This window comes from Ovis canadensis, chromosome 7 (assembly GCF_042477335.2).
Source record: "Ovis canadensis isolate MfBH-ARS-UI-01 breed Bighorn chromosome 7, ARS-UI_OviCan_v2, whole genome shotgun sequence".
NCBI lineage: Eukaryota > Metazoa > Chordata > Mammalia > Artiodactyla > Bovidae > Ovis > Ovis canadensis.
The window spans coordinates 71,829,129-71,851,528 of record NC_091251.1 but is presented as its reverse complement, the minus strand read 5'-3'; the positions used below and the strand labels follow the sequence as shown (position 1 = coordinate 71,851,528).

Genomic DNA, 22,400 nt, shown 5'->3' with positions numbered 1-22,400 from the left:
AGGATTCTGATGGCCTAGTTCTCTTTAAAAAGACATCCAGAGAAGTTTAAATTATTGTGTTCTTTCTCTTAGCAAGCACAAAAGTTCAACATCATTTCATTAAGCTCTGGATTTGACAGTAGCTATGATCATTCTTTCTAAAAAATCAATAGAGGGACTGCCCTAGTGGTCCAGGGTTTGCCTTTCAGTGCAGGGGACTTGGGTGTAATCCTTGGTTAGGGAACTAAGATCTCACATGCTACAGGGCAACAAAGCCCACCTGCTGCATCTACTGAGCCCATGCACTCAAGAGCAACCAGAGAAAGTTGCTGCTCCGTGCGCAGCAACCAGAGAAAGCCAGCAAACCACAAAGACCCAGTGCAGCCACAATTAAGAAAAAAAAAAAATCAAGAGACACTTAATGAATTTGCTTCATTAAAGATTTCAGAGAGACTAAGTTTATATAATATAAACGTCTAGCTTATTTGCTATATCCTTTTATGTACGTCCGTTCAAGGCTGAAATGTGCCTTTCCACCTTCTCCCCTGGGTTTATCCTTGAAGACAGAGATCAAAAGTTCCCTCCATAGACTTCACTACGGCTACGTTAGTACCCCACGCCACCCGCAAGATCAGTTAGTTATTCCTTCTCATAGCACTTTGTAATTAGTATCATCCTTATTACACAAAGTTATACATGTCCATCTTCTTGTAGATCTGTAGTATTGACTATGGTAGCCAGTAACCATGTATGGTTGTTGAGCACTTGAAATGTGACTTGTCCAAATAGAAACATGCGGTAAGGAGAAAATACATGCCAGATTTCAAGGGTAGAGCACACACACAAAATAAACTGTCTTATTAATAATTTTATATTGATCACATATTGAGAAGATATTTTATATATACTAGGTTAAATAAATTATTAAAATCAATTTCACCTATTTTACTGTAATGGGACTACTAGAGATTTTAAGTTAGATATATGGCATTATTATATTTCCACTGGATAGCAATATTCTAGAATTGAAGTTCCTTCATAGAATGGCCATTGTTTCTTTCATTGCTGAATCCCATTAGACCTTGCATAAAGTAGCTTAAAAAAAAACACCCTAAACTGAATGATTTTCTTTTCATCCACATACCTCCCCAACCCTGCTTTCTGACTTTACAGACTAAATAGGGAGCTCCATTAGAAAAAGATGAGAGAAACAGGAGGCAAAGGCCAAGTTTGAAGGCATTCATCTGCTAATGAGACAACTGAGAACTTGAGTGCTTATTTTAAAAACCCACCTGTCCATTACATTACTACCTCCTCTCCCTCTTCCCCATCTAGGAAATGGGTCAACATATGTAATAATTCAATAAATATTTACTGAGCAAACACTCACAGAATTATCAAGACAATACTCTCAAGAGATTCCTATATAGTTAAGTTGAAGCAGAATAGCCATAAGCATCAAGGACTGGATTCAGTCTCACTTTAAGAAAAAACAAATGTAGACTGCTAAGAAATCACTATGGCAGAAGGCTGCTGCTGCTGCTAAGCCGCTTCAGTCGTGTCTGACTCTGTGCGACCCCGTAGACGGCAGCCCACCAGGGTCCCCCGTCCCTGGGATAATCCAGGCAAGAACACTGGAGTGGGTTGCCATTTCCTTCTCCAATGCATGAAAGTGAAAAGTGAAAGTGAAGTCGCTCAGTCGTGTCTGACTCTTTGCAACCCCATGGACTGCAGCCCACCAGGATCCCCCGTCCCTGGGATTCTCCAGGCAAGAACACTGGAGTGGGTTGCCATTTCCTTCTCCAATGCATGAAAGTGAAAAGTGAAAGTGAAGTCGCTCAGTCATGTCTGAGTCTTCGCGACCCCATAGACTGCAGCCTACCAGGCTCCTCTGTCTATGGGATTTTCCAGGCAAGAGTACTGGGGTGGGGTGCCATCGCCTTCTCCAATGGCAGAAGGCTACCTGGCAAAAAAAAAAAAAAGGGTATTCAAAGATGAGATGGCTCCCTCTAATCTACTGATAAAACAGACTGTAGAGTGTGGAGGCAAACAGAAAGGTTAAAAACAACACAAGGAATGGCCACCAGCCATTTCCACACATGTGAAAGTGTATCTGTACAGCAAATGCTAACTAGGGATTTCAATATGGAAAAGAGAAAGCAACAAGACACCAGAGCTAAAGTTCAGACCCCAAATCAGGCTCCTACCCTTAACACACTCACACCAAAATGCTTATTAAATTAATCAACTCTAACCTAACACAAATTTTCATTTCCATTCTTTATAAAAAACATATGGAAACAGTTAAAACAGCTTGGTTTAAAGATGTTAAATGTGCTGTGGGGAAGCACAGTCTCCCATTTCTCATTTGCTTATTAACATTGAAATCAATGTGCTCATCAAATATAGTTACTCAGAAGAAAGAACCAAACTGGGCAGGGCTTTCACAGTGAGAGCACACTATTATTTCTGGAAAGCAAACTAGGCACGATTAAAATTCCACAATAATAAGCGCCAGAGAACATCTTGCACACTTTGCTTTAATAGGACTGTTTTAATGAATACAACTCCTAGCTTAAAGGATCAAGAGATAAAACAGTACCAAAGTAGGAAGCAAAATATTATGTTCATCCATGAGGAAAAGGAATACACTACCTACATCTTTTTCTTTTTTTTTTGGCAGCACCACACACCATGGAAGATCTTAAATTCTCTGGCCAGGGACTGAACCCGTGCCCTCTGCAGAAGCACAGAGTCTTAAACACTGGACCACCAGGCAAGTCCCACCTACCTACACTCATATATAACCTTTCCTCTCCTCTTAGCTTCTAGATCTTTCCTTCCAATGGGAATACAGGTGAGCTGGGATTTAGAGACAGAGAAGGGTGAAAAAGGCAGCTGTTGAAAGAGGACATCCCTAAAGACTTCTGATAGCATGATCTTGGAGAAATAACCTAGATCTATTCATTAGTCCAATGTTTTAGTCTCAATTTACCCAAAGACTCACTCTAAGCCCAGAAGGGTCACAAATTCCTCCAGTTTCATTTACCTTATCTATAAAGTAAGCACACTAACTTACTTTATAAAGATATAAAGGTGGGTTTCAAGGACTCTGACATATTTAACATGCCTTTCCCAACTCTTAATACCACTATACAATTAATTTTTTTATTTCATTGTAGAATGACTATTCTTTTTAGAACATGGGCCAGGGAAATATCAGACAAATTGCTAGGGCATTTTGTGGCAAGTCTAACTAGATGTTAAAGCACTACTGGAACAAGCCAATCTTGAGGAAATGCAGATACCTTGTTATAAAGAACGCTTCATTGGATTTGTGGTTATGGAATTTTACCTAATTGGCATCTCATTTATTAAGTGCCAAGAGTAACCAGAAAGTATATTTCTTTAAGTGGCATTTCCTTCTTCAAACTTCATTTATGGACCTCCCTGGTGGTCCAGGTGTTGGGAATCTGCCTTCCAATGCAGGGGACGTGGGTTTGATCCCTACTCTGGGAAGATTCCACATGCCGAGGGGCAACTAAGCCTTGGAACCACAACTACTGAGCCTGCACTCTGAAACAAGAGCAATCACCGCAATGAGAAGCCCAGGCACTGTAACTAAAGGGCATTCCCTATTTTCTGCAACCAGAGAAGGCCCGTGTATAGCAAAGCAGATCCAGCACAGTCAAAAATTAGTTAATTAACTTTACTTATAAAGAAGTCAAATGAATGCCTGAAAGACAAAAGTTTAATTTAAATGTGAAAACTATAAGAGTTTTCTTTATTCAGTCTTGAAAAACAGCTTTACAGCTTTACAAATTCTACCTCAATGCTTTTTTCATCCTTCTCCACTTGGAGAGCTTCGATTTTCTTATGAGAGTTTTTGAGATCACTTTGTAACTGAGACACCAGATGACGCTTCACAGAGTTGCTATCCAGCAAACGCTGCACCTCTGCTTTCAGCTTCAAGATGACCTCCTCTTTAGAAAGCGCTTCATCTGGGCCTTCTTGCTGCACAATGCTAATGGAAAAATGATCGTATTTATGGTTAAATCCAGTAACAAATCAAGCATGACTATTCCTCAAAAGCAACTAACTGCAGGGGTAACCATGCTTTGCAACCCATCCAACTATATACTCGTATTTCAAAAACGATTTTAAGCTTTGTCATACACAGGTTATTGCCTTTGATACATTCCTATATAGACATAAGTTCATTCACAGGAAGACCATTCTTAAGCATAGTCCTGCTACCTCACTGCAAGGAGTTCGACAGTATGAACTTCAGCAGAGCATGCATTTTTACTTTTGATAAGTTGCATGCTATACACACATGTCCTTCATGACTCCAAGAGAAACAATGAGAAAATGAAGAGGAAATGAATAGTAAAACACTAGTTATCCTAATCAACAATTTCTGTCTCTCTTTTATTAAAACACAAGCCTGGGTGGATATCTGAGCAACCCGAAAGAAAAAAAATAACACAAATAAATGACGTGCTAATTTAATCCCCACTATAGTTGGTCAATAAATATTAAAATTGGAATGAGTATTTCTGTTCCTTGCCATAATGGATTAAAAGGGCCAGTTTTCTCTGTCTTTAAAAAAGCTAGAAAACTAAATAAAATAAATGAAACGGTGGTGTTCAATCACTGGACAACAAGCAGCATAGTGTAGTGATGCTTGAGAAAAGTAAAGCAAGCAAGGTAAGCCTTCTAATGGCTGCAGCTTTCTTCCTGGAGAGTTTCCAGTGTGCAGCACAGAAAGAGGAAACCCAGGGAGTCCACTCTCTGCAATCTCACCAAGTTGCAGTCAGTATGGGAAAAGCCAAAATGGCTAGAATCTGGGGAGCAAAACACTGTGAGGAAGGTAGCTACACAGAAAAAGGGCTCTGGAGACCTGTGGTATATGTGAGCAAATTACCTCAAGACGGTGGCAAGGCAGGGAAAGCCACAGCAAAAGAGTAGGGCTGGGAATATTTTGTATTTCAATGAACCATAGTGGAGAGACTTCCTAAGTCACACAACATCAAATACTGCCTTAGTAATAAGGCCAAATTAGCCCCAGATTAAGCTGTTTGTTCTAAATCTGATTTAATGAAGCCTACAAAGAAACCTTGAAAGGATCAAATGAATTCCAGGTAACTTAAGTATATCACAGAAAAAGAATAACAGGTTTTTTTTTTTCCCTGCAATAAAGTCCAAAATCTAAAGCATACAATTCAGAATGTCCAGCATCCAATCAAAATTTACCAAACGTGAATAAAGCAGGAAAGAAAATATGAACTGTAACCAGGAGAAAATGACGGGGGATGACAGATAGTATATGCCATATGTTCAAGGAGGTGGCGGGGGGACACAAAATCAATGAGGAGGGAAATGGAAGACTTTATGCCCCAAATTGGACTTGCAGAGACAAAAAATAAAAATATCTGAAAAAATATACCTATTAGATGAGATTAACAGCATATTTAATACAGCATACAAAAAGATCCATGGACATAAAGACACAGCAAACTTAAACACAAAGAGAAAGAAGATCAGAAATATATAACGTATATTAAATTAATATAACATGGAGTATATTAAATTTTTAACTGTAGTTAAGTCCCAGAAGAGTAGGGAGGCTGATAGAAAAAATACTTGAAAAAATAATAACCATAATTTTTCTATCTGATGAAAATTAAAACCCCCTAAAACCTAAAAGCGCAATGAATCTCAAGCACAAAAAACATGAAAACCATTATAAGTTATATCAACACCAAATTGCTTAAAACAATGATAAAAAAAGAGGGCAGGAAGATTCCTGGGGAGATGACCAGGGGAATTCTGGATTCTGTGCATAAGCAAGCCTTAGTCTAAGCCCTGAACTATGCATGCAGAGAACAGACTGCATGCATCAAATCAGCAAAGATTTGGAGAATTTCTCTGAAATTTGAACCACACATGTCTCACACTGACTAACCCTGGAGAGGCACATAATACACAGGACAGATTCAAATCAATGTGGCAAAGCCTCAGAAAAATAAACCAAGATTTGAAACACCCATACAAGTCTCTATACAACAAAAAAATCACAATGTCTATTATAAATCTAAAATTACTCAATATAAAACTAACAAGGAAAACCCAAATGCTAGAAATATTACAGAGAGTTTTGAAAGTTTAAAGTGGTAAATATCTAGCCTTTATGAATAAAGAAAACATACTTGAAATGAATGAAAAAATAGGAATTCTCAACAGGGGATAAAAACTTTAAAAGAACCAAATGGAAATTTTATCATTAAAAAATACAATATCTAAAAGTTAAAAAAAAAAAACTCAACTGACAGGCTCAACAGAATAGAAATGACAGAGGAGATTGTGAGTGGACTTGAAAATAGTTCAATAGCAACTATCTAATGTGGAAAAAAAAAAAAAATGAACAGTGTCTCAGAAAACTGCGGGACAACATAAAAAGATTTAACATTATATGTAACTGGAGAACCAGAAGGAGAGAGAAAGCGATAGGGGCAGAAAAAGTATTTGAAGAAATAATAGTCAACATTTTCACAAATTTGGTAAAAGACATAATTTACATTTTCAAGAAGCTCAATGAACCACAAATGAGATAAACTAAAAGAAAAACACACTGAGACACATCATAATGAAAGTGCTGAAAACTGAAGAAAGAAAAAGAAAAAAAATCTTAAAAACAGCAAGAGAAAAAAACTACACATTATATACAGAAACAAAGATTCAAATAACAACAGATTTCTATTCAGGAACTACCGAGGCCAGAGACAGTGGGAGAGCATACCTTTAAAGTGCTGAAATAAAGGAACAGTTGATCCAGAATTCTGTAATCAGCAAATATAACAAGATTTCCATATAAGGAAACTAAGAATTTGCAGACATGCTCTAGAACAAATGCCAAAGGAAATTATTCAGCTAAAAGGGAAATCTCTACACTGAAGGCTACTAAACATTGGGACTTCCCTGGTGGTCCAGTGGCTAAGACTCAGAGGTCCCAGTGCAGGGGGCCAAGGTTCAATCCCTGGTCAGGGAACTAAACCCCACATGTCACAACTCGAGATCCTACATGCCACAATTAAGACTCTTGAGCCACCGAAAAAACAAACATTTAATAAAATCTATGAAACAGTACTGAGAGAAACTAAAGAAGACCTAGATAAAGAGAGAAGTATAGTATGCAAATTCAGAAACTGAAAGACTCCATTTATTTAATCCCCTCAGCTTTACCGAAGTGTAAGTGACAAGTGGCAATTTCTTAAGATGTCAATTCTCCCAAAACTGATCTATATAGATTTATTTGAAAATCTGAAATTTAAGTTTCAAATTTGTCCAGAGGACAAATTTTGTATTAGTTGACAAGCTAATCATAAAATTTATTTTGAAATACAAAGTACTTAGAATAGCCAAAACAATTTTGAAAACAATGAAGTTGAAAGATTTGTTCAACCCATTTCAAAACTATAAAGTTACATTATCTAGACTGCTCCCACCAAAATGATCACTGGAACAGAATGGAGAGTACAGAAACAGGCCCACAATTGATTATTAGGCCCACAATAATCAACTGATTATTAAAGATATCAAGGCAATTCAATTGGAAAAGAAAAGTTTTTCTCACAAATGGGATTATATCAAATGGATTTACTGGAATTAAAAAAAATCAAAATTTCCCTCACACTATACTAAAAAGTTAACTCATAATGGATCACAGATGTAATTATAAGAGCCAAAACTACTGAATTTCTAAAATCATGACAGAAAAATTTTGTTAACTCATGAACTGTACAAAAACCATGAAGTGTAAATAAGAAATAAATTTGAGTTCATAAAAAAACTTTTGCTTTTCAAAAGATAATATAAGAAAATGATAAGATAAACCAGAGAAGGGAGGAAAACACTCACAACACATATATCTGACACAAAGGGTTTGTATCCTGAAATATACGAAGACCAAACAACATATTGTTGTTCAGTAGCCAAGTCATGTCCGGCTCTTCAGGACCCCATGGACTACAGCATGCCAGTCCATATATATACACCAAACAACATATGCAAATGGCAATTAAGCGTGTCAAGAAGACAGGAAGCAAACCACATCAAAAGATGATTAACATTATTATTCATTTGAGAAATACAAATTAAAACCACAATGAGACATCATTACACACACATTAGAAGTGCTCAGATCTTAAAAGACTGGCTATCAAGTTTTAGCAATGACACAGAACAACTGAAACTCTCTAAGACATTTCTTCTGGAAATGCAAAATGGTAAAACCACTTTGGGAAAGAGCATTTCTACTACTACTACTAAGTCGCTTCAGTCATATCCGACTCTGTGCGACCCCATAGACGGCAGCCCATCAGGCTCCCCCATCCCTGGGATTCTCCAGGCAAGAACACTGGAGTGGGTTGCGATTTCTTTCTCCAGTTTTCCTTTAAAATTGGAGGAAGTTACAGTTCAGTACACACAGGCAAAGTTGTATCTGACTCTTCATGACCCCATGGACTGTAGCCCACCAGGCTCCTCTGTCCATGGAATTCTCTAGGCAAGAATACTGGAGTAGGTTGCCATTTCCTTCCGTCTAAATAAAATACTTTAAGTTTAAAGGGAAAGCAATTTGAAGCATAAGTGAAAAGGAAGAAGTAAAACTATCTCCATTGGCAGATGATACAATTATATCTAAAAACCCTTAAATCTAATTGAAAAACTACTATGAAGAGAATTAGAATGTAACAGGTTATAACCTAAAATATAGAAATCATATATACACACAATACTCAGAAGCAATAATGGAAAAGAGCACGCCATTCACTATTGCAAATAAAATATCTAGGCATCAATTTAACAAGAATTTTGCAAAATCTAAATGTGAAAAACCAAAACACTCTTAAAAGACAAATAAATTTAAGCAAATGAAAAGACATGCTATATTCTTGAATAAGTAAATCCAACATCCTAAAGATATCAGTTCTCCCTGCGTTAATGTATATATGTATATTTAACGTGATCCTAGTGAAAATATTATCAAGATTTTTTTTTTTCCTGGAACAGAACAAGTTAAACATGGAAGTTCACATGGAAGTGTAAACAAGCAAGAATTGTCAGAAAAACCCTAACAAGAACAGCAATTACAGGTAGATGGTGAAACTTAAAGTATAAAGCAAAGCAATAAAGCTTTCAGAAGGCAGCATAAAAGAATAACTTCATGACCCTGAAGTAAGGAAAGGTTTTTCTTAAAGGGACCATAAAAAGCACTAACCATGAAGATGGAAAAATTTGACTGATGTTTAAGAACTTCCATTCATCAAAAGATACATTAAAAGGATAAAAAGACGAACCCAAAGTGAAAAAAGATATCTGCAGTACACATAACCAAAGAGTGCCTATCTAGAACAGATATTAAAAAACAAAAAACTCCTACAGATCAACAGAATACACGCACACACAAAAAAATCATATAAAAACTGAGAAGGGATACAGCAAGTCCTTCTTCACACACACACATCTCCCCCCATACCCAAGCCATCAATAAACACAACAGACGTATTTTCTTAAATAGAACTCAACCTCATTAGTAATCTGGGATAATGCAAATAAAAATCACAATAAAATAACACTACACATTAATGACAATATCAAGTGTTACCAAGAAGACAAAGCACAACTACAATTTTCATACACTTCTGGTGGGGATGTAAATTGGCACACTAATTTGGAAAAGATTTTGGCATTATCTATTAAAGCTGAAACACACGTACTACAAGAATTTTCACTTCTAAGTATATACCCAACTGAAATGTATGTATATTGCACCAGAAAATAACATTAAGAATCTATGAATGGTAGAAAGGAAAATAAACTGTGGAATATTCATACAAATGAAAGCTACACACACATATATTTACATAGGTAAATGAAAGAGCTACAGCTAGGGGTAATGTAGCTACAGCTACAATGTACTCTAAGTCTCACAACCAAAATGTTGGTGAAAGAAAAATCTAAAGAAAACCTATATCTACAGAAAACCCACAACTAGATTCCATGCTTAATGGAGAATGGCTAAATACTTCCATGTGAAATCAGGAGCAAGACGAAGATGTCTCCTCTTGCCACTTCTGTCAACACTGTACTAGAGTTTCTAGCTAGAGCAATTAGTCAAGAAAAAGAAATAAAAGGCATCGGAAAGAAAGAAATACATTTATTTTCAGATGACATGATCATGACTATCATAAAAGATCCTAAGGAATTCACTAAAAAACTATTTGAACTAATTAGCAAGTTAAGCAATGTGGCAGGATACAAGATAAATATATAATATCAATTGTATTTCTATACACTAGTAGTAAACTTCCTGAAAATAAATTTAAGAAAACAATCCAAGGAATTCCCTGGTGGGTCTAGTGGTTAGGACTCCATGCTTCCATTGCAGGGGGCACAGGTTTGATTCCTGGTTGGGGAACTAAGATCCTCCAAGCTATGTGCAGAGGTCAGAAAAATAAATAAAAGAGAAAACAATCAAGCAAAAAGAATAGCCAAGAGAATAAAACACTGCAGTAAGTTTAACAAAAGCATGACTGACAAACTGAAAACCACAAAATTATAAACGTGTATGACCAATACACTGAAAGAAATAAAAGACCAAAATAAATGGAAAAACACTCAGTGTTCAGGGATCAAGACACAATATTATTAAGATGGCAATATTTCTCCAGGTTGTTCTACAGATTCCATACAATCCCTACCACAATCTTGCCTAATTTCTTTGCAGAAATTGACAAACTGATCATAAAATTCATATGGAATTATAAGAGAATCAGATTAGCCAAAGAAATCTTGAAAAGGAAGAACAAAATTGGAAGACTCACACTTTCCAATTTCAAAAGTTACTACAAAGATACAGCAATCTAGTGCATAAAGATACATAGCTTAATGAGATAAAATTGAGAGCTCAGAAATAAACTCTCACATTCTCTATCAATTCATTTTTTGACAAGCATGCCAAAACAATTTAGTGAAAAATAGTCTTTTCAACAAATGGTACAAAACAACTGGATATCCACATGCAAAAGAATAAAGTTAGACTCCCATCTCATATCATATGCAAAAAATTAATTCAAAATAGATTTCAAGACATAATATAAGAGATAATACTCTTAGAAGAAAACAGGTATAAAACTTCAGAATCTCGGATTAGAGAATGGTTTCTTAGAAAAGTACAGGCAACCAAAGGAAAAAAAATACATAAATTAGCCTTCATAAAATTAAAGGCTTTTGTGCTTCAAAGTGTGCTATCAAAAAAGAGAAAAGACAGCTCACTAAATAGGAGAAAATACAGGCAAATCATGTATCTGACAAAGGACTTAAATTCAGGATATATAAATAGCTCTTAAAACTAAAGAGTAAAAAGATAACCCAATTTTAAAATGGGCAAAAGATGTGAATAGACATTTCTCCAAAGAAAATACGCAAATAGCCAATCAACACACAAAAAAATTTTCAACATGATTAGCCATCAAGTAAAAACCACATCATTAGCAAATCACCATGATAAGAAACTATTCCATATCCACCAGGAAACTATAGTTTCTTAAATAAAAAATAACAAGTGCTGATGAAGATATAAAGAAACTGAAACCCTCATTCATCACCAGTGACAATGTAAAACAGTGCAGCCACTTCAGAATACTGACCATTTTTCAAAATGCTAAGCATAAAGTTACCATATAAACCATCTAAGAAAGCTGAAAAACATGTCCACTCAAAAATGTGCAGCATTATTCATAATAGCCAAAAAGTAAAATGATCCAAATAAATGTCCATTAGCTGATGAACAAACAAGCAAAATGTGCTATATTAGTACAATGTTACTTGTTCAGAATATATTCAGAATATTACTTGGCTATAAAATGGATTGAAGTAGTGATACATGCTACAACATGGATAAACCTTGAAAGCATTATGTGCCAAGTGAAAGGAGCCAATCACAAAAAAAGCTAACCACATATTATATAAATCCAATAAAGTGAAATATACAGAATAGGAAAATCCATAGAGGTAGAAAGAAAACTAGTATTTGCCTGGGCTACTGGTAAAGAATCCACCTGCAATGCAGAAGATCCCAGTTGGATTCCTGAGTGGGGAAGTTCCCCTGGCGAAGGGATAGGTACCCACTCCAATATTCTTGGGCTTCCCTGGTAGATGATAAACAATCCACCTGCAATGTAGAGACCTGGGTTCGATCCTTGGGTTGGGAAGATCCCCTGGGGTAGAGCATGGCAACCCACTCCAGTATTCTTGCCTGAAGAATCCCCGTGGGCAGAGCCAGATGGGCTACGGTCCCTGGGGTCACACAGAGTCAGACACGACTGAGCAACTAAGCACAGCACAGTGAAGACAGACGGGATGACAGGGAATGACTGGTAATAAGTACTGGATGGATTTCTTGTGGGGGAAGCTGAAATGTTTTAAAATTAGGTTGTGGTAATAGACGGACAACTCTGGGGATACTAAACACACTGAACTGTATACACTCCAAATGGGTGAATTTTATGGTCCTGGAAATATAGTTGACCCTTGAACAACGTAGAGGGTTGGGGGCGCTGGTCCCCCCCCAACCACTTGTAAAATAAAAATACATATACTATGTTTATTTTAAAAATCCACATTCAAACCACAGTTCAAACCTATGTTGCTCAAGGGTCAACTGTATATCAAATAAAACTATAGAAAAAAGGAAAAAAGAAAAACCACCTGATATATGAGTTCCCTCTAGACGAAGGCAAATCTAACATACACTGTTCAGGCAAGAATAACTAGCTTTTAAAAGATAACAAGAAAACCAAAATAATTTAAGAGTTAAGACAGTAGTAAGCAAGCTCAACGTTACGACTAGAAAGAGGAATATGAGCTGGCAATGTTTCTTGATCTTGATGATAGTTCCATGGGAATTCATTTTAAAATCATACATTAAGCTGTACACTTATATTTCATACCCTTTTGTGTGTTATATTTTATAGTTTTAAAAGGTTTAAAAAGCAAAGTTATAAAAAGTACTAGAAAAATACCATCAAGAAATCAAAAGGGAAAAGTGATGTATCTAACTACATAAAATTTTTAAACGGGAAAAGTGATAACCTTCAACAATGGCTAGGGTACAGAGAAATAGGTACTATCAAGATACAAGAAACATCACCTATCAAAAGCCTCAAACACGCATGCTCTTTGACAAGATTATTCATCCACATCTAAGGAAATAAACCAAAGATGTGAATAAAGACCAGACTACTACAAGTATGCTTTTAGTTATAATACTGCGTTACTTATGGTTTAAAAAAATTTTTTTTATTACTAACTAAAATATCTTATCATTTTGCCTTTTCATGCTGTTCACGGGGTTCTCAAGAATACTGAAGTGGCTTGCCATTGGACCACGTTCTGTCAGACCTCTCTACCATGACCCGCCCATCTTGGGTTCACCGCAGATGGTGACTGCAGCCATGAAATTAAAAGACGCTTACTCGTTGGAAGAAAAGTTATGACCAACCTAGATAGCAAATTCAAAAGCAGGGACATTACTTTGCCGACTAAGGCCCGTCTAGTCAAGGCTATGGTTTTTCCAGTGGTCATGTATGGATGTGAGAGTTGGACTGTGAAGAAGGATGAGTACCGAAGAATTGATGCTTTTGAAGTGTGGTGTTGGAGAAGACTCTTGAGAGTCCCTTGGACTTCAAGGAGATCCAACCAGTCCATTCTGAAGGAGATCAACCCTGGGATTTCTGGAAATGATGCTAAAGCTGAAACTCCAGTACTTTGGCCACCTCATGCGAAGAGGTGACTCACTGGAAAAGACTCTGATGCTGGGAGGGATTGGGGGCAGTAGGAGAAGGGGACGACCAAGGATGGTACGGCTGGATGGCATCACGGACTCGATGGACATGAGTCTGAGTGAACTCCGGGAGATGGTGATGGACAGGGAGGCCTGGCGTGCTGCGATTCATGGGGTCGCAAAGAGTCGGACACAACTGAGCAACTGAACTGAACTAAAATATAGTTCCAAATATCCACTGATAAGTGTTTACAACAATATTTACTGATATCTAAGGATTTCAGAACGTACCAAGTTAAAAGACACATTTTAGAGTAGTATATTCAATAATATTTCATCCTTCAGAAACCTACAAAACAGATAATGTGGAAGTTATATACCAAAATGTTAATAGTAGTTTTCTTCCCGGGAGGGGAAGTAAGATTACGGCTGCTTTTAACTGGTATCTTCCAATGTTTCCATAAAAAAGGAGAAAGCTGCATTTGAGAAGAAATAAACAGCTGATAGTATGTACCCTTAAAGTGACGTGATAAAAACGGAACCTCATCTCTGCGATCTTCCTCCACAAAACCCACTGAGAAAAACTTCAAATTCCAGGAGGGTCTTCCCTCCTAAAAACGCTTGACCAGCATTTCTTAAACTGTCAAGGTCATCAAAAACAAGGAAAATCAGGAGGAACCTAGAGAAAAATGACTCCTAAATGTAAAGGGGTATCCTAGATGTGATCTTGAAACAAAAAAGAACACCAAGTAAAAACGAAGGACATCTAAATAAACTAAGGATGTTCGTTAATAATAACTGATCAGTATTAGTTCAAGAGTTGTACCATGCTGTTGTAAATGTTAATAGGGAAAAATGGATGCAGAGTATGGGGTAATTCTTAGTATGTTAATTTTCTTATAAATCAAACTGTTCTAAAAAATTAAAGTCTGTTTCTAAGGAAAAGGAAAAAGAATAGGATCCAGATTAACATAATTTCTCTAATGTTTCAGTTTCAGATGATTCCAAATGAAACATTAAATACATACACACATATATATGCATACTGTGTATATACATACATATATGTATACAGAAAGAGAAAGAGAGGATGAACAAAATATTAGGGGTTTTTTAATGTTACAAAAGGAGTTCTTGGCACTGTACTACATGTTTATCAATATACACAACTTTTAAAATAGTTATTATAGTGTAAATATGTGTGTATGTGTAGATCTCACCAACCTAAACCACTTCTATTTATATAGAAATATGACACATATAATTTACATAAGAAATATAAAACATATTGCAATGCATCTTCCAGTGCTATACTACATGGTGAACTAACTTTCAAACCGATAACAAATTATGCTTCTTTTCTTACTGAACACTGACCACTAAAACAGCACACCATGTACCCCTAGAGAGAGCCAAGTCAGAGAGCAGAGAAAGTGCTAGCTAAAATAATTTTCTCTTCTTTTCCAAAAGGGAAAAGTCAGCAGCGGTGACCAGCTCTGTATTAGGCTCACTAGTGAGCCCTGGGGAGGGTGGTTCCCCTCAATCCAAATAAACTGTCCCTGATGAAACCTGCTGAGAAGACCAGAGGGGAAAGGCTTTCCACTTGTTAAATGTTTATTATTTGAGCTTCACAGCCAACTACAATAAGGAAGAAGGGAAGCTGTCTGCAGGCTGCATGCAGATTTAGCTACTCCAGTTCCATGAATGTGAAATAGAGCACTGAGGCTAAACCCTTAAGGTTTACTAAGCAGCAGCTTGAGGGAGATGGTAGTTTGGAATAAAAGCTTGGAGCCGCTAATATTTGGGTCAGTGATTTGAAAGGAGCTCAAGTCAATAAAGAACTAAAATTCTCAACACTGGCAAAGTGTTGCTTCCTTTTGTTCTAAGAAACATGATTCAGCAGAGAAAAGGTACAAATCTAATCTCTCCTGTACCTCCTCCCACTTTGAACTAAGAATACTTTTCCTTTTTCCTCAAAGTGATTGAACAACAACAAAGCTAAATTCTTATCCATTAAAGCGCTGGTGGGAGGGATATTAAGTAAATAAGTGTGTGTTCCGTCATGTCTGCCTCTTTGCAACCCTATGGACTGTAGCCCACCTGGCTACTCTGTCCTTGTGATTTTTTCAGACAAGAATACTGGAATGAGTTGCCATTTCCTCCTCCAGGGGATCTTCCCAACCCAGGGATCAAACCTGCAACTGTAGCATCTCCTCATTGGTAGGCAGATTCTTTACCTACTGAGCCATGTAGCCAATGGTGGGAGCTGCTAAGTCACTTCAGTCGTGTCCAACTCTGTGCGACCCCATAGACGGCAGCCCACCAGGCTCCGCTGTCCCTGGGATTCTCCAGGCAAGAACACTGGAGTGGGTTGCCATTTCCTTCTCCAATGCATGAAAGTGAAAAGTGAAAGTGAAGCCACTCAGTCCTGTCCAACACTCAGAGACCCCATGGACTGCACCCTTCCAGGCTCCTCTGTCCATAGGATTTTCCAGGCAAGAGTACTGGAGTGGGGTGCCATTGCCTTCTCCAAATGGTGGGAGGGATGATCCTAAGATAATATCTTCACTTATCCTGCACTTCACTGAACATCTTCTTCCTTAGCCCCAATGACGAACCACCTGTTTTAGTTATCCCTCACTCTCCTGGTTGAACACTGGCATTCCTTTTGGTATGATAGCCATGTGATGTCTAGAGTTTATTAGCCACAGGTGAAGGAGGAAACAGAACAGGCTCCATCTTGAAAGCAGGACTCCATCTTGGGTCGGACTGTGGACTTTGAGCTATATGCCCAGTATCTATGGAAACGACATACCAACTGGAAAACCAGACCCCCTCCCAACCGCCTCCCCCCCGCCATGGAAGAGCCCCAGGGCTCATACCTAGACCTTCAGTCACCTAAAAGACCCCCAGTTGTCTGTGTAACCGAACAGAATCATAAATTCTATTATGCTTATTAGGGTATGACCACAGGCCTATTGATAATTGTCCACTGTTAACTACCTAGGCCTAAGACATAGGAATCACAGGTTATCTTTGATTGTATCTTTCTTTTCCTTTGTTCAGACTAGTTTCAGGGAATTTGGGGAGGTGGGTTTGGGCACGTACACTTAGGGTATATAAGGTTTTCACAAAAACTGGTCGGGGTCCTTGGCTAAGAGGAGACTCTGCCTGGGGCCCGTCGGTGTAATAAACTGCACTCCACTATCTGCATTGTCCTTCTGAGTGAGTTTGTTTCCTGGAACACATGGCTACAACCCAGGGATGTGCTTTAAATTACTGTAGGATCTGAGTGATGATTATTAATTAAATAGAAAGGGCAAAGTAAATATATTTTAGTAAATGTCAAGATGGAATAACTCTACATCAAAGATAAACCTACATATATAAACACACACACATATATACATACATGTATTATTTACCCAGTTCCCAGACTAATTATGGCATAAATTAAAGTAATAAGTTTCAGAGAGATCTTTTTTGACAGAAACTAAATCTTTAATCCTCTTTTTAAAAAAACATAGAAGAACGAAATTTAGGGCAAACAGGTTTGACTGTCTCGCAAATATGAACCAACAGATTTACATGACAGTCAAGTTTTGGGCTGAAGTACTAGTTCTGTGGCTAAGCATCTGTCTTCTTGGGCTAAGGAGTTCACTCTTTTGAGCTCCAGTTTTCCCAACTCTAAAATAGTATGTCTCCCACGTTTTCCCCAAGATTTAAATGTGTCCAATCAAAAGTTGATTAAGGGGAAGGAGGTTCAAGAGGGAGGGGATATATGTATACATATAGCTGATTCACGTTGTTGTACAGCAGAAACACAACATGGTAAAGAATTATACTCCAAGAAAAAAGATTTATATAAAATCTGATCAATGGTATATTTTAGCCAAGCATCTCTTAAATAATATAGTAACAGCTACCACTAATTAAATGCCTAATATGTGCTAGAATTTATTACATGAGGCCCTTTATAGTCATTATCTGTCTTAAGCCCCCAAGGGATATGCTATACTCTTACCTGATAGAAAAAGCCTGATAAGAAAATAGGCTCAGAAAAGTTAAGAAACTTGCCCAAGGTCAGAAAGTTAGTAAAAAAAGGCAAAACTATGATTCAAAACAATTCTAGATTTAAAAACCGTGCTCTTTCCACTGGCCCCTGAGAATTAATTCAGCATTAACAGGAAATGAGCCATTCACAGCAGTCAATTTTCCAGATGACTACATTTTAACTTTAAATTTTTATGTAAATCTGTTTAAAGCGCATTCATCCTCTTTTGCTTATAATTAACTAACCAAAGCTGAAGGCTTCCTTTGATAACTCAGATCACAATTGTGGACACTGATGTGGGTCAGAACAGGCCTGGATGTATAAAAGCTGCTTATCCTGCTGCTTGGCCGCTCCAGCACTGTGGGTTCCTGTCGCTCTCTGCTTGCTAAGACTGAGCTGGCCAGCTGAAGTCCTGGCAGCACCTCTCCCAGCTCCCCGACCCGTTTACTCCGTGGTCACTTAGGATATCAGGTAACTCATGGATAGAGGAGCCTGGCAGGCTATAGTCCATGGGCCCGCAAACAGTCAGACACGACTGAAGCGACTTACCATGCACCCACGTGCACACACAGGGTACCACAAATCTAAGTCAATATGGCCCTGGGGTATGAGCCCCAAGGTGGCTTCTAACAAATATATCACACAATCCAGGTCTGCTGTTTGCTTCTTGGAGTCTGTCTGGATTGTAGTTGAGCTCTGTTGAGATGAGAGTCCCTAAAGACTATAAGGAGATCCAACCAGTCCATTCTGAAGGAGATCAGCCCTGGGATTTCTTTGGAAGGAATGATGCTAAAGCTGAAACTCCAGTACTTTGGCCACCTCATACGAAGAGCTGACTCATTGGAAAAGACTCTGATGCTGGGAGGGATTGGGGGCAGGAGGAGAAGGGGACGACAGAGGATGAGATGGCTGGATGGCATCACTGACTCAATGGACGCGAGTCTGAGTGAACTCCGGGAGTTGGTGATGGATAGGGAGGCCTGGCGTGCTGCGATTCATGGGGTCACAAAGAGTTGGACACGACTGAGCGACTGAACTGGACTGAGCGACTGAACTGAACTGAAAGACTGACTTCCAGATAAGTGGAACCTCACTCAACTAATGTAACATTGTATTCCACAGCATCACCTGACTGAGATCTTAATTTATTGCATCTCATTTTGTTTTGAAAATGCAATCAGCACTAAAATAGTTAAGTTCTAAAACTTACTGTGGAACAAACTTTTCAGAGGATTCATATGTTTGTATTTAGTTGCATGATACTTGAAACACACCAGGTAGTAAACACTTTGACTAAACACTAATGATGGCAAACTCAGTCTTAAACTATAAATTGGAAGTTGGTGACTTCGTTCAAGAATGTGTTCAAGGCTTTCCTTAGCCTGAATGCAACCAAATAAGCCTATCTTTCATCTTTATCCCAGGCCAGAAGAAGAAATGGCTAAATGCCCCCTTTGTATGTTAAGCACTGCATTTAGCACACAGCACTTAGTGGCTTACAAGTGTGTCTCCCTCTCTTCATCAGACAAAATATAAACTCCCTGTGGGAAGAGAGAGCGTCTCTTTCATCTCGTGTACTCCTCTCCCAGAGTGTTGCATGGTCCCTTCCAAATAGCAAGTGCTTCAAACTATACATCCTTTCCTGTGTTTATCTTTTAAGTGTTTCATGATATCTAAATGTGCTCCCTCTTCTACCACGACCACGGTCTTCCCCGCTAGGACCAGCAGGGACAATGACGCACACCCTTCCACGAGATTCCTATAAATATATGTGTTAAATAAGCAGCATTAAAATATCCATATTAAGCATAAAAGACAGAATCTTTATTTTAAAAGTAAGGTCACAGGGACTTCCCTGGTGGTCCAGTGGTTAAGAATCCACCTGCTAATGCAGAGGACATGGGTTCGATCCCTGATCAGGGAGGATTCCACAGGCTGCAGGGCAACTGAGTCTGAGCACCACAACTACTAAAGCCCATGTGCCCTACAGCCCCATGCTCCTCAACAAGAGAAGCCACCACAATGAGAAGCCCATGCACCGCAATGAGAGAGTAGCCCCAAACGCCACAACTAGAGAAAGCCTGTGCACAGCAACCAAGACCCAGCGTAGCCATAAATAAATAAATAAGGTCACAGTAAGGTTCCAGGGAAAATCAATGCTCACTTTCTCATATACCATTGACAAATGGCTGCTTTCAACACGCAGTTTTAACATAATAAAAATAATATGCTCTTGCCTTAATAAAACAGATACATAATTTAAGTAGTAGAATTTAACTTGTATATTTTAACTAAGTTATTTTAACCTTACTGGAACTGATGTGCCTATTGGTATTAAGACAGTATAATAGCGACACTTGGGGTTTCTGTTCATTTTGATTTCTGACATTGGCAGTTCATTAGAAGTTACTAAAATGAACTGTCCTGTACTAAGGAACCCCTGGGCAGTTCATTTCATGCCTGGTGCCACTTGCTTCTTATGCACCATCAATATTATTCATGTGAATTCTTCCATAGTAAAGTATTTTCTCCATACCTCTTAACTTTAGATTTTTTCCAGTTGACTTTCTTAATACCCAAATCAACATATGATTCAGTTAGTTCTACATTTAATTCTCCTTCTGAGTCACTTGGAAGTACTCCTAGTTTTGCAGCAGATTCATAGAAAGAAATTTCATCTTTCAGTTCTTTTAATTCTTCCTAAAACACAAAATAATTGAAAGCCATTTTCATTTTTTTATAAGAAGGAATCAGTCATTCTTTCTATTCTTCAAAGTTCATTTTAATAATCATCAGAAGGCAGAAATGCTACTTCAAATCCATTTTTTGGCATACATTAAAAAGGTAAAGGACAGCACATATCAAGGTTTTCAGGTAAACTGAACAAATAAAGTGAATGAGAAAGAAGATGTAAACACCTCTCCCCCACCTCCCTCACTGGCATTTCATCCTCCACAAAAAGCCTCCCTTGAGCTGAGAAGCTGGTGGCAGTGCACGTTGAATAAGAGCAGTGGACAGAGGGACTGGTTTTGTCTGCCAGTGGTGAAAAGCCACAAAATGCTATACATCTTTCCAGGGAGGGGATACTGAACTCTTCCTCCAATGGGAAACATAACTGGTACTGGAGGAGGATGTGAGAAGACTGCAGTTGAACTGTAGGTTTCCCACACCTATAGATAAACCTATCTCTGGGACACATCCCAAGATGCAAGGACGTGCCATGTGAAGGAAAGGATGGGTCCCTTGCTCCACAGGTGGGCAGACCTGGGCTTGGCTACCCAGCTGTGTGGGTAAGGTTGTGAATGACTTCAGTGGGCTGGATTGGAGATGGTCCAGCCACCATATACAGAGAAATCCAAGGTTCAAAAAGGTGAGGTAACCATCGCCTAATTCAGTTACCCAGAAAGTCTCTTCCTAGTGGCAACACTCACTTGCAAAGCCTTGCTCATGTTTTCACTCATAGCGAGTGCCTTTTGTGCTTGCTGCAGCTGGAGCTGGAGCTGAGCCACCTCCTGTACTGAGCCTGTAGGAGAAAGAACCACAGAATACGTCAGATGTAACGGAACAAACTGCCTATGACATACAGAAGAACTTGCATCCACTGAGCCTATAGCTGGTGGGACTCAGAAAGCATATGTGTGGTGCTGACATTTTTAAGATTTAGTACAGCTGCCCAAAGGTCCTTGAGAAGTTGAAGACATGGGCTACTGTGACCTTGCCATGAATTAAACCAGCCATGTCTACAGACCTTAACACTCCACAAGTCCTTTAATAGGAGCAGAACATTCTAGCTCACAGATCACCAAAGTGAAAATTCTTTAGAACCCATTTCTACCTTTCAATAAGAAAACCACATCTTGCTGCCCTTAGCTTCTCTCTGAATGTTTTTATTTCCACCACTCCCACCTCCACACATATAAGAGGCAAACTAGGATTGTACCCTTGGAAATCCAGTAACCTAATATTTTAAATGGTTAAAAGGTTCCCATTTAAAAAGGACTTTATTGGGTTTCCTCAGAAGAAAATGAGCATCTAAGAAATGGTTAAGCAAAGTAATGATGGAGTATTAGGGAACCAAAGAAAATCATATTTTCAAAGCCTTTAATGACAACCCAAAAGGCTCAGTAAGTAATACCATGTGGAACAAAGGATACAAAACTGAAATGAAACTAAATGGAGTATGATGCAAATTTTGTCCCCCCCAAAACACACACATAAACACACACACACATTTAGACAGACTTCAGCTTTTGAATAACCCATTCTTCAAACATTGTACCTGTCGTCTGAATTATTCAATTTTTGTACATCCAGCTTTCATTTGTTTTAAAATGCATTAGGTACAGAAGCAGGGGACTGTCTATACATGTTCATTTGTGAACATTAACAGTTGTCTCTGCATAGTAGGATTATTGGCTATTTTTATGTTCTACTTTATATTTGTCTGGATTTCCCCAAGTATCTAATGAAAATACACCACATCGTCATAGACATACACCAGTAAAAATGTTAAGAAAAACT

The 22,400-nt window shown here is 38.2% G+C and overlaps 1 protein-coding gene across 5 annotated transcripts in view; it reads right to left on the bottom strand.

The window, feature by feature from the left end:
- CEP152 (centrosomal protein 152) overlaps nucleotides 1–22,400 on the bottom strand; it is a 101,982-nt gene that overhangs the window by 43,550 nt on the left and 36,032 nt on the right. For all 5 annotated transcript variants that reach the window (XM_069596607.1, XM_069596608.1, XM_069596610.1 and 2 more), the window contains 3 exons: nucleotides 21,311–21,402; nucleotides 20,416–20,579; nucleotides 3,808–4,003 (listed from right to left, as the gene is read on the bottom strand). In XM_069596607.1, the coding sequence (XP_069452708.1) occupies nucleotides 3,808–4,003; nucleotides 20,416–20,579; nucleotides 21,311–21,402 (452 nt within the window). The remainder of the gene's footprint in view (nucleotides 1–3,807; nucleotides 4,004–20,415; nucleotides 20,580–21,310; nucleotides 21,403–22,400) is intronic.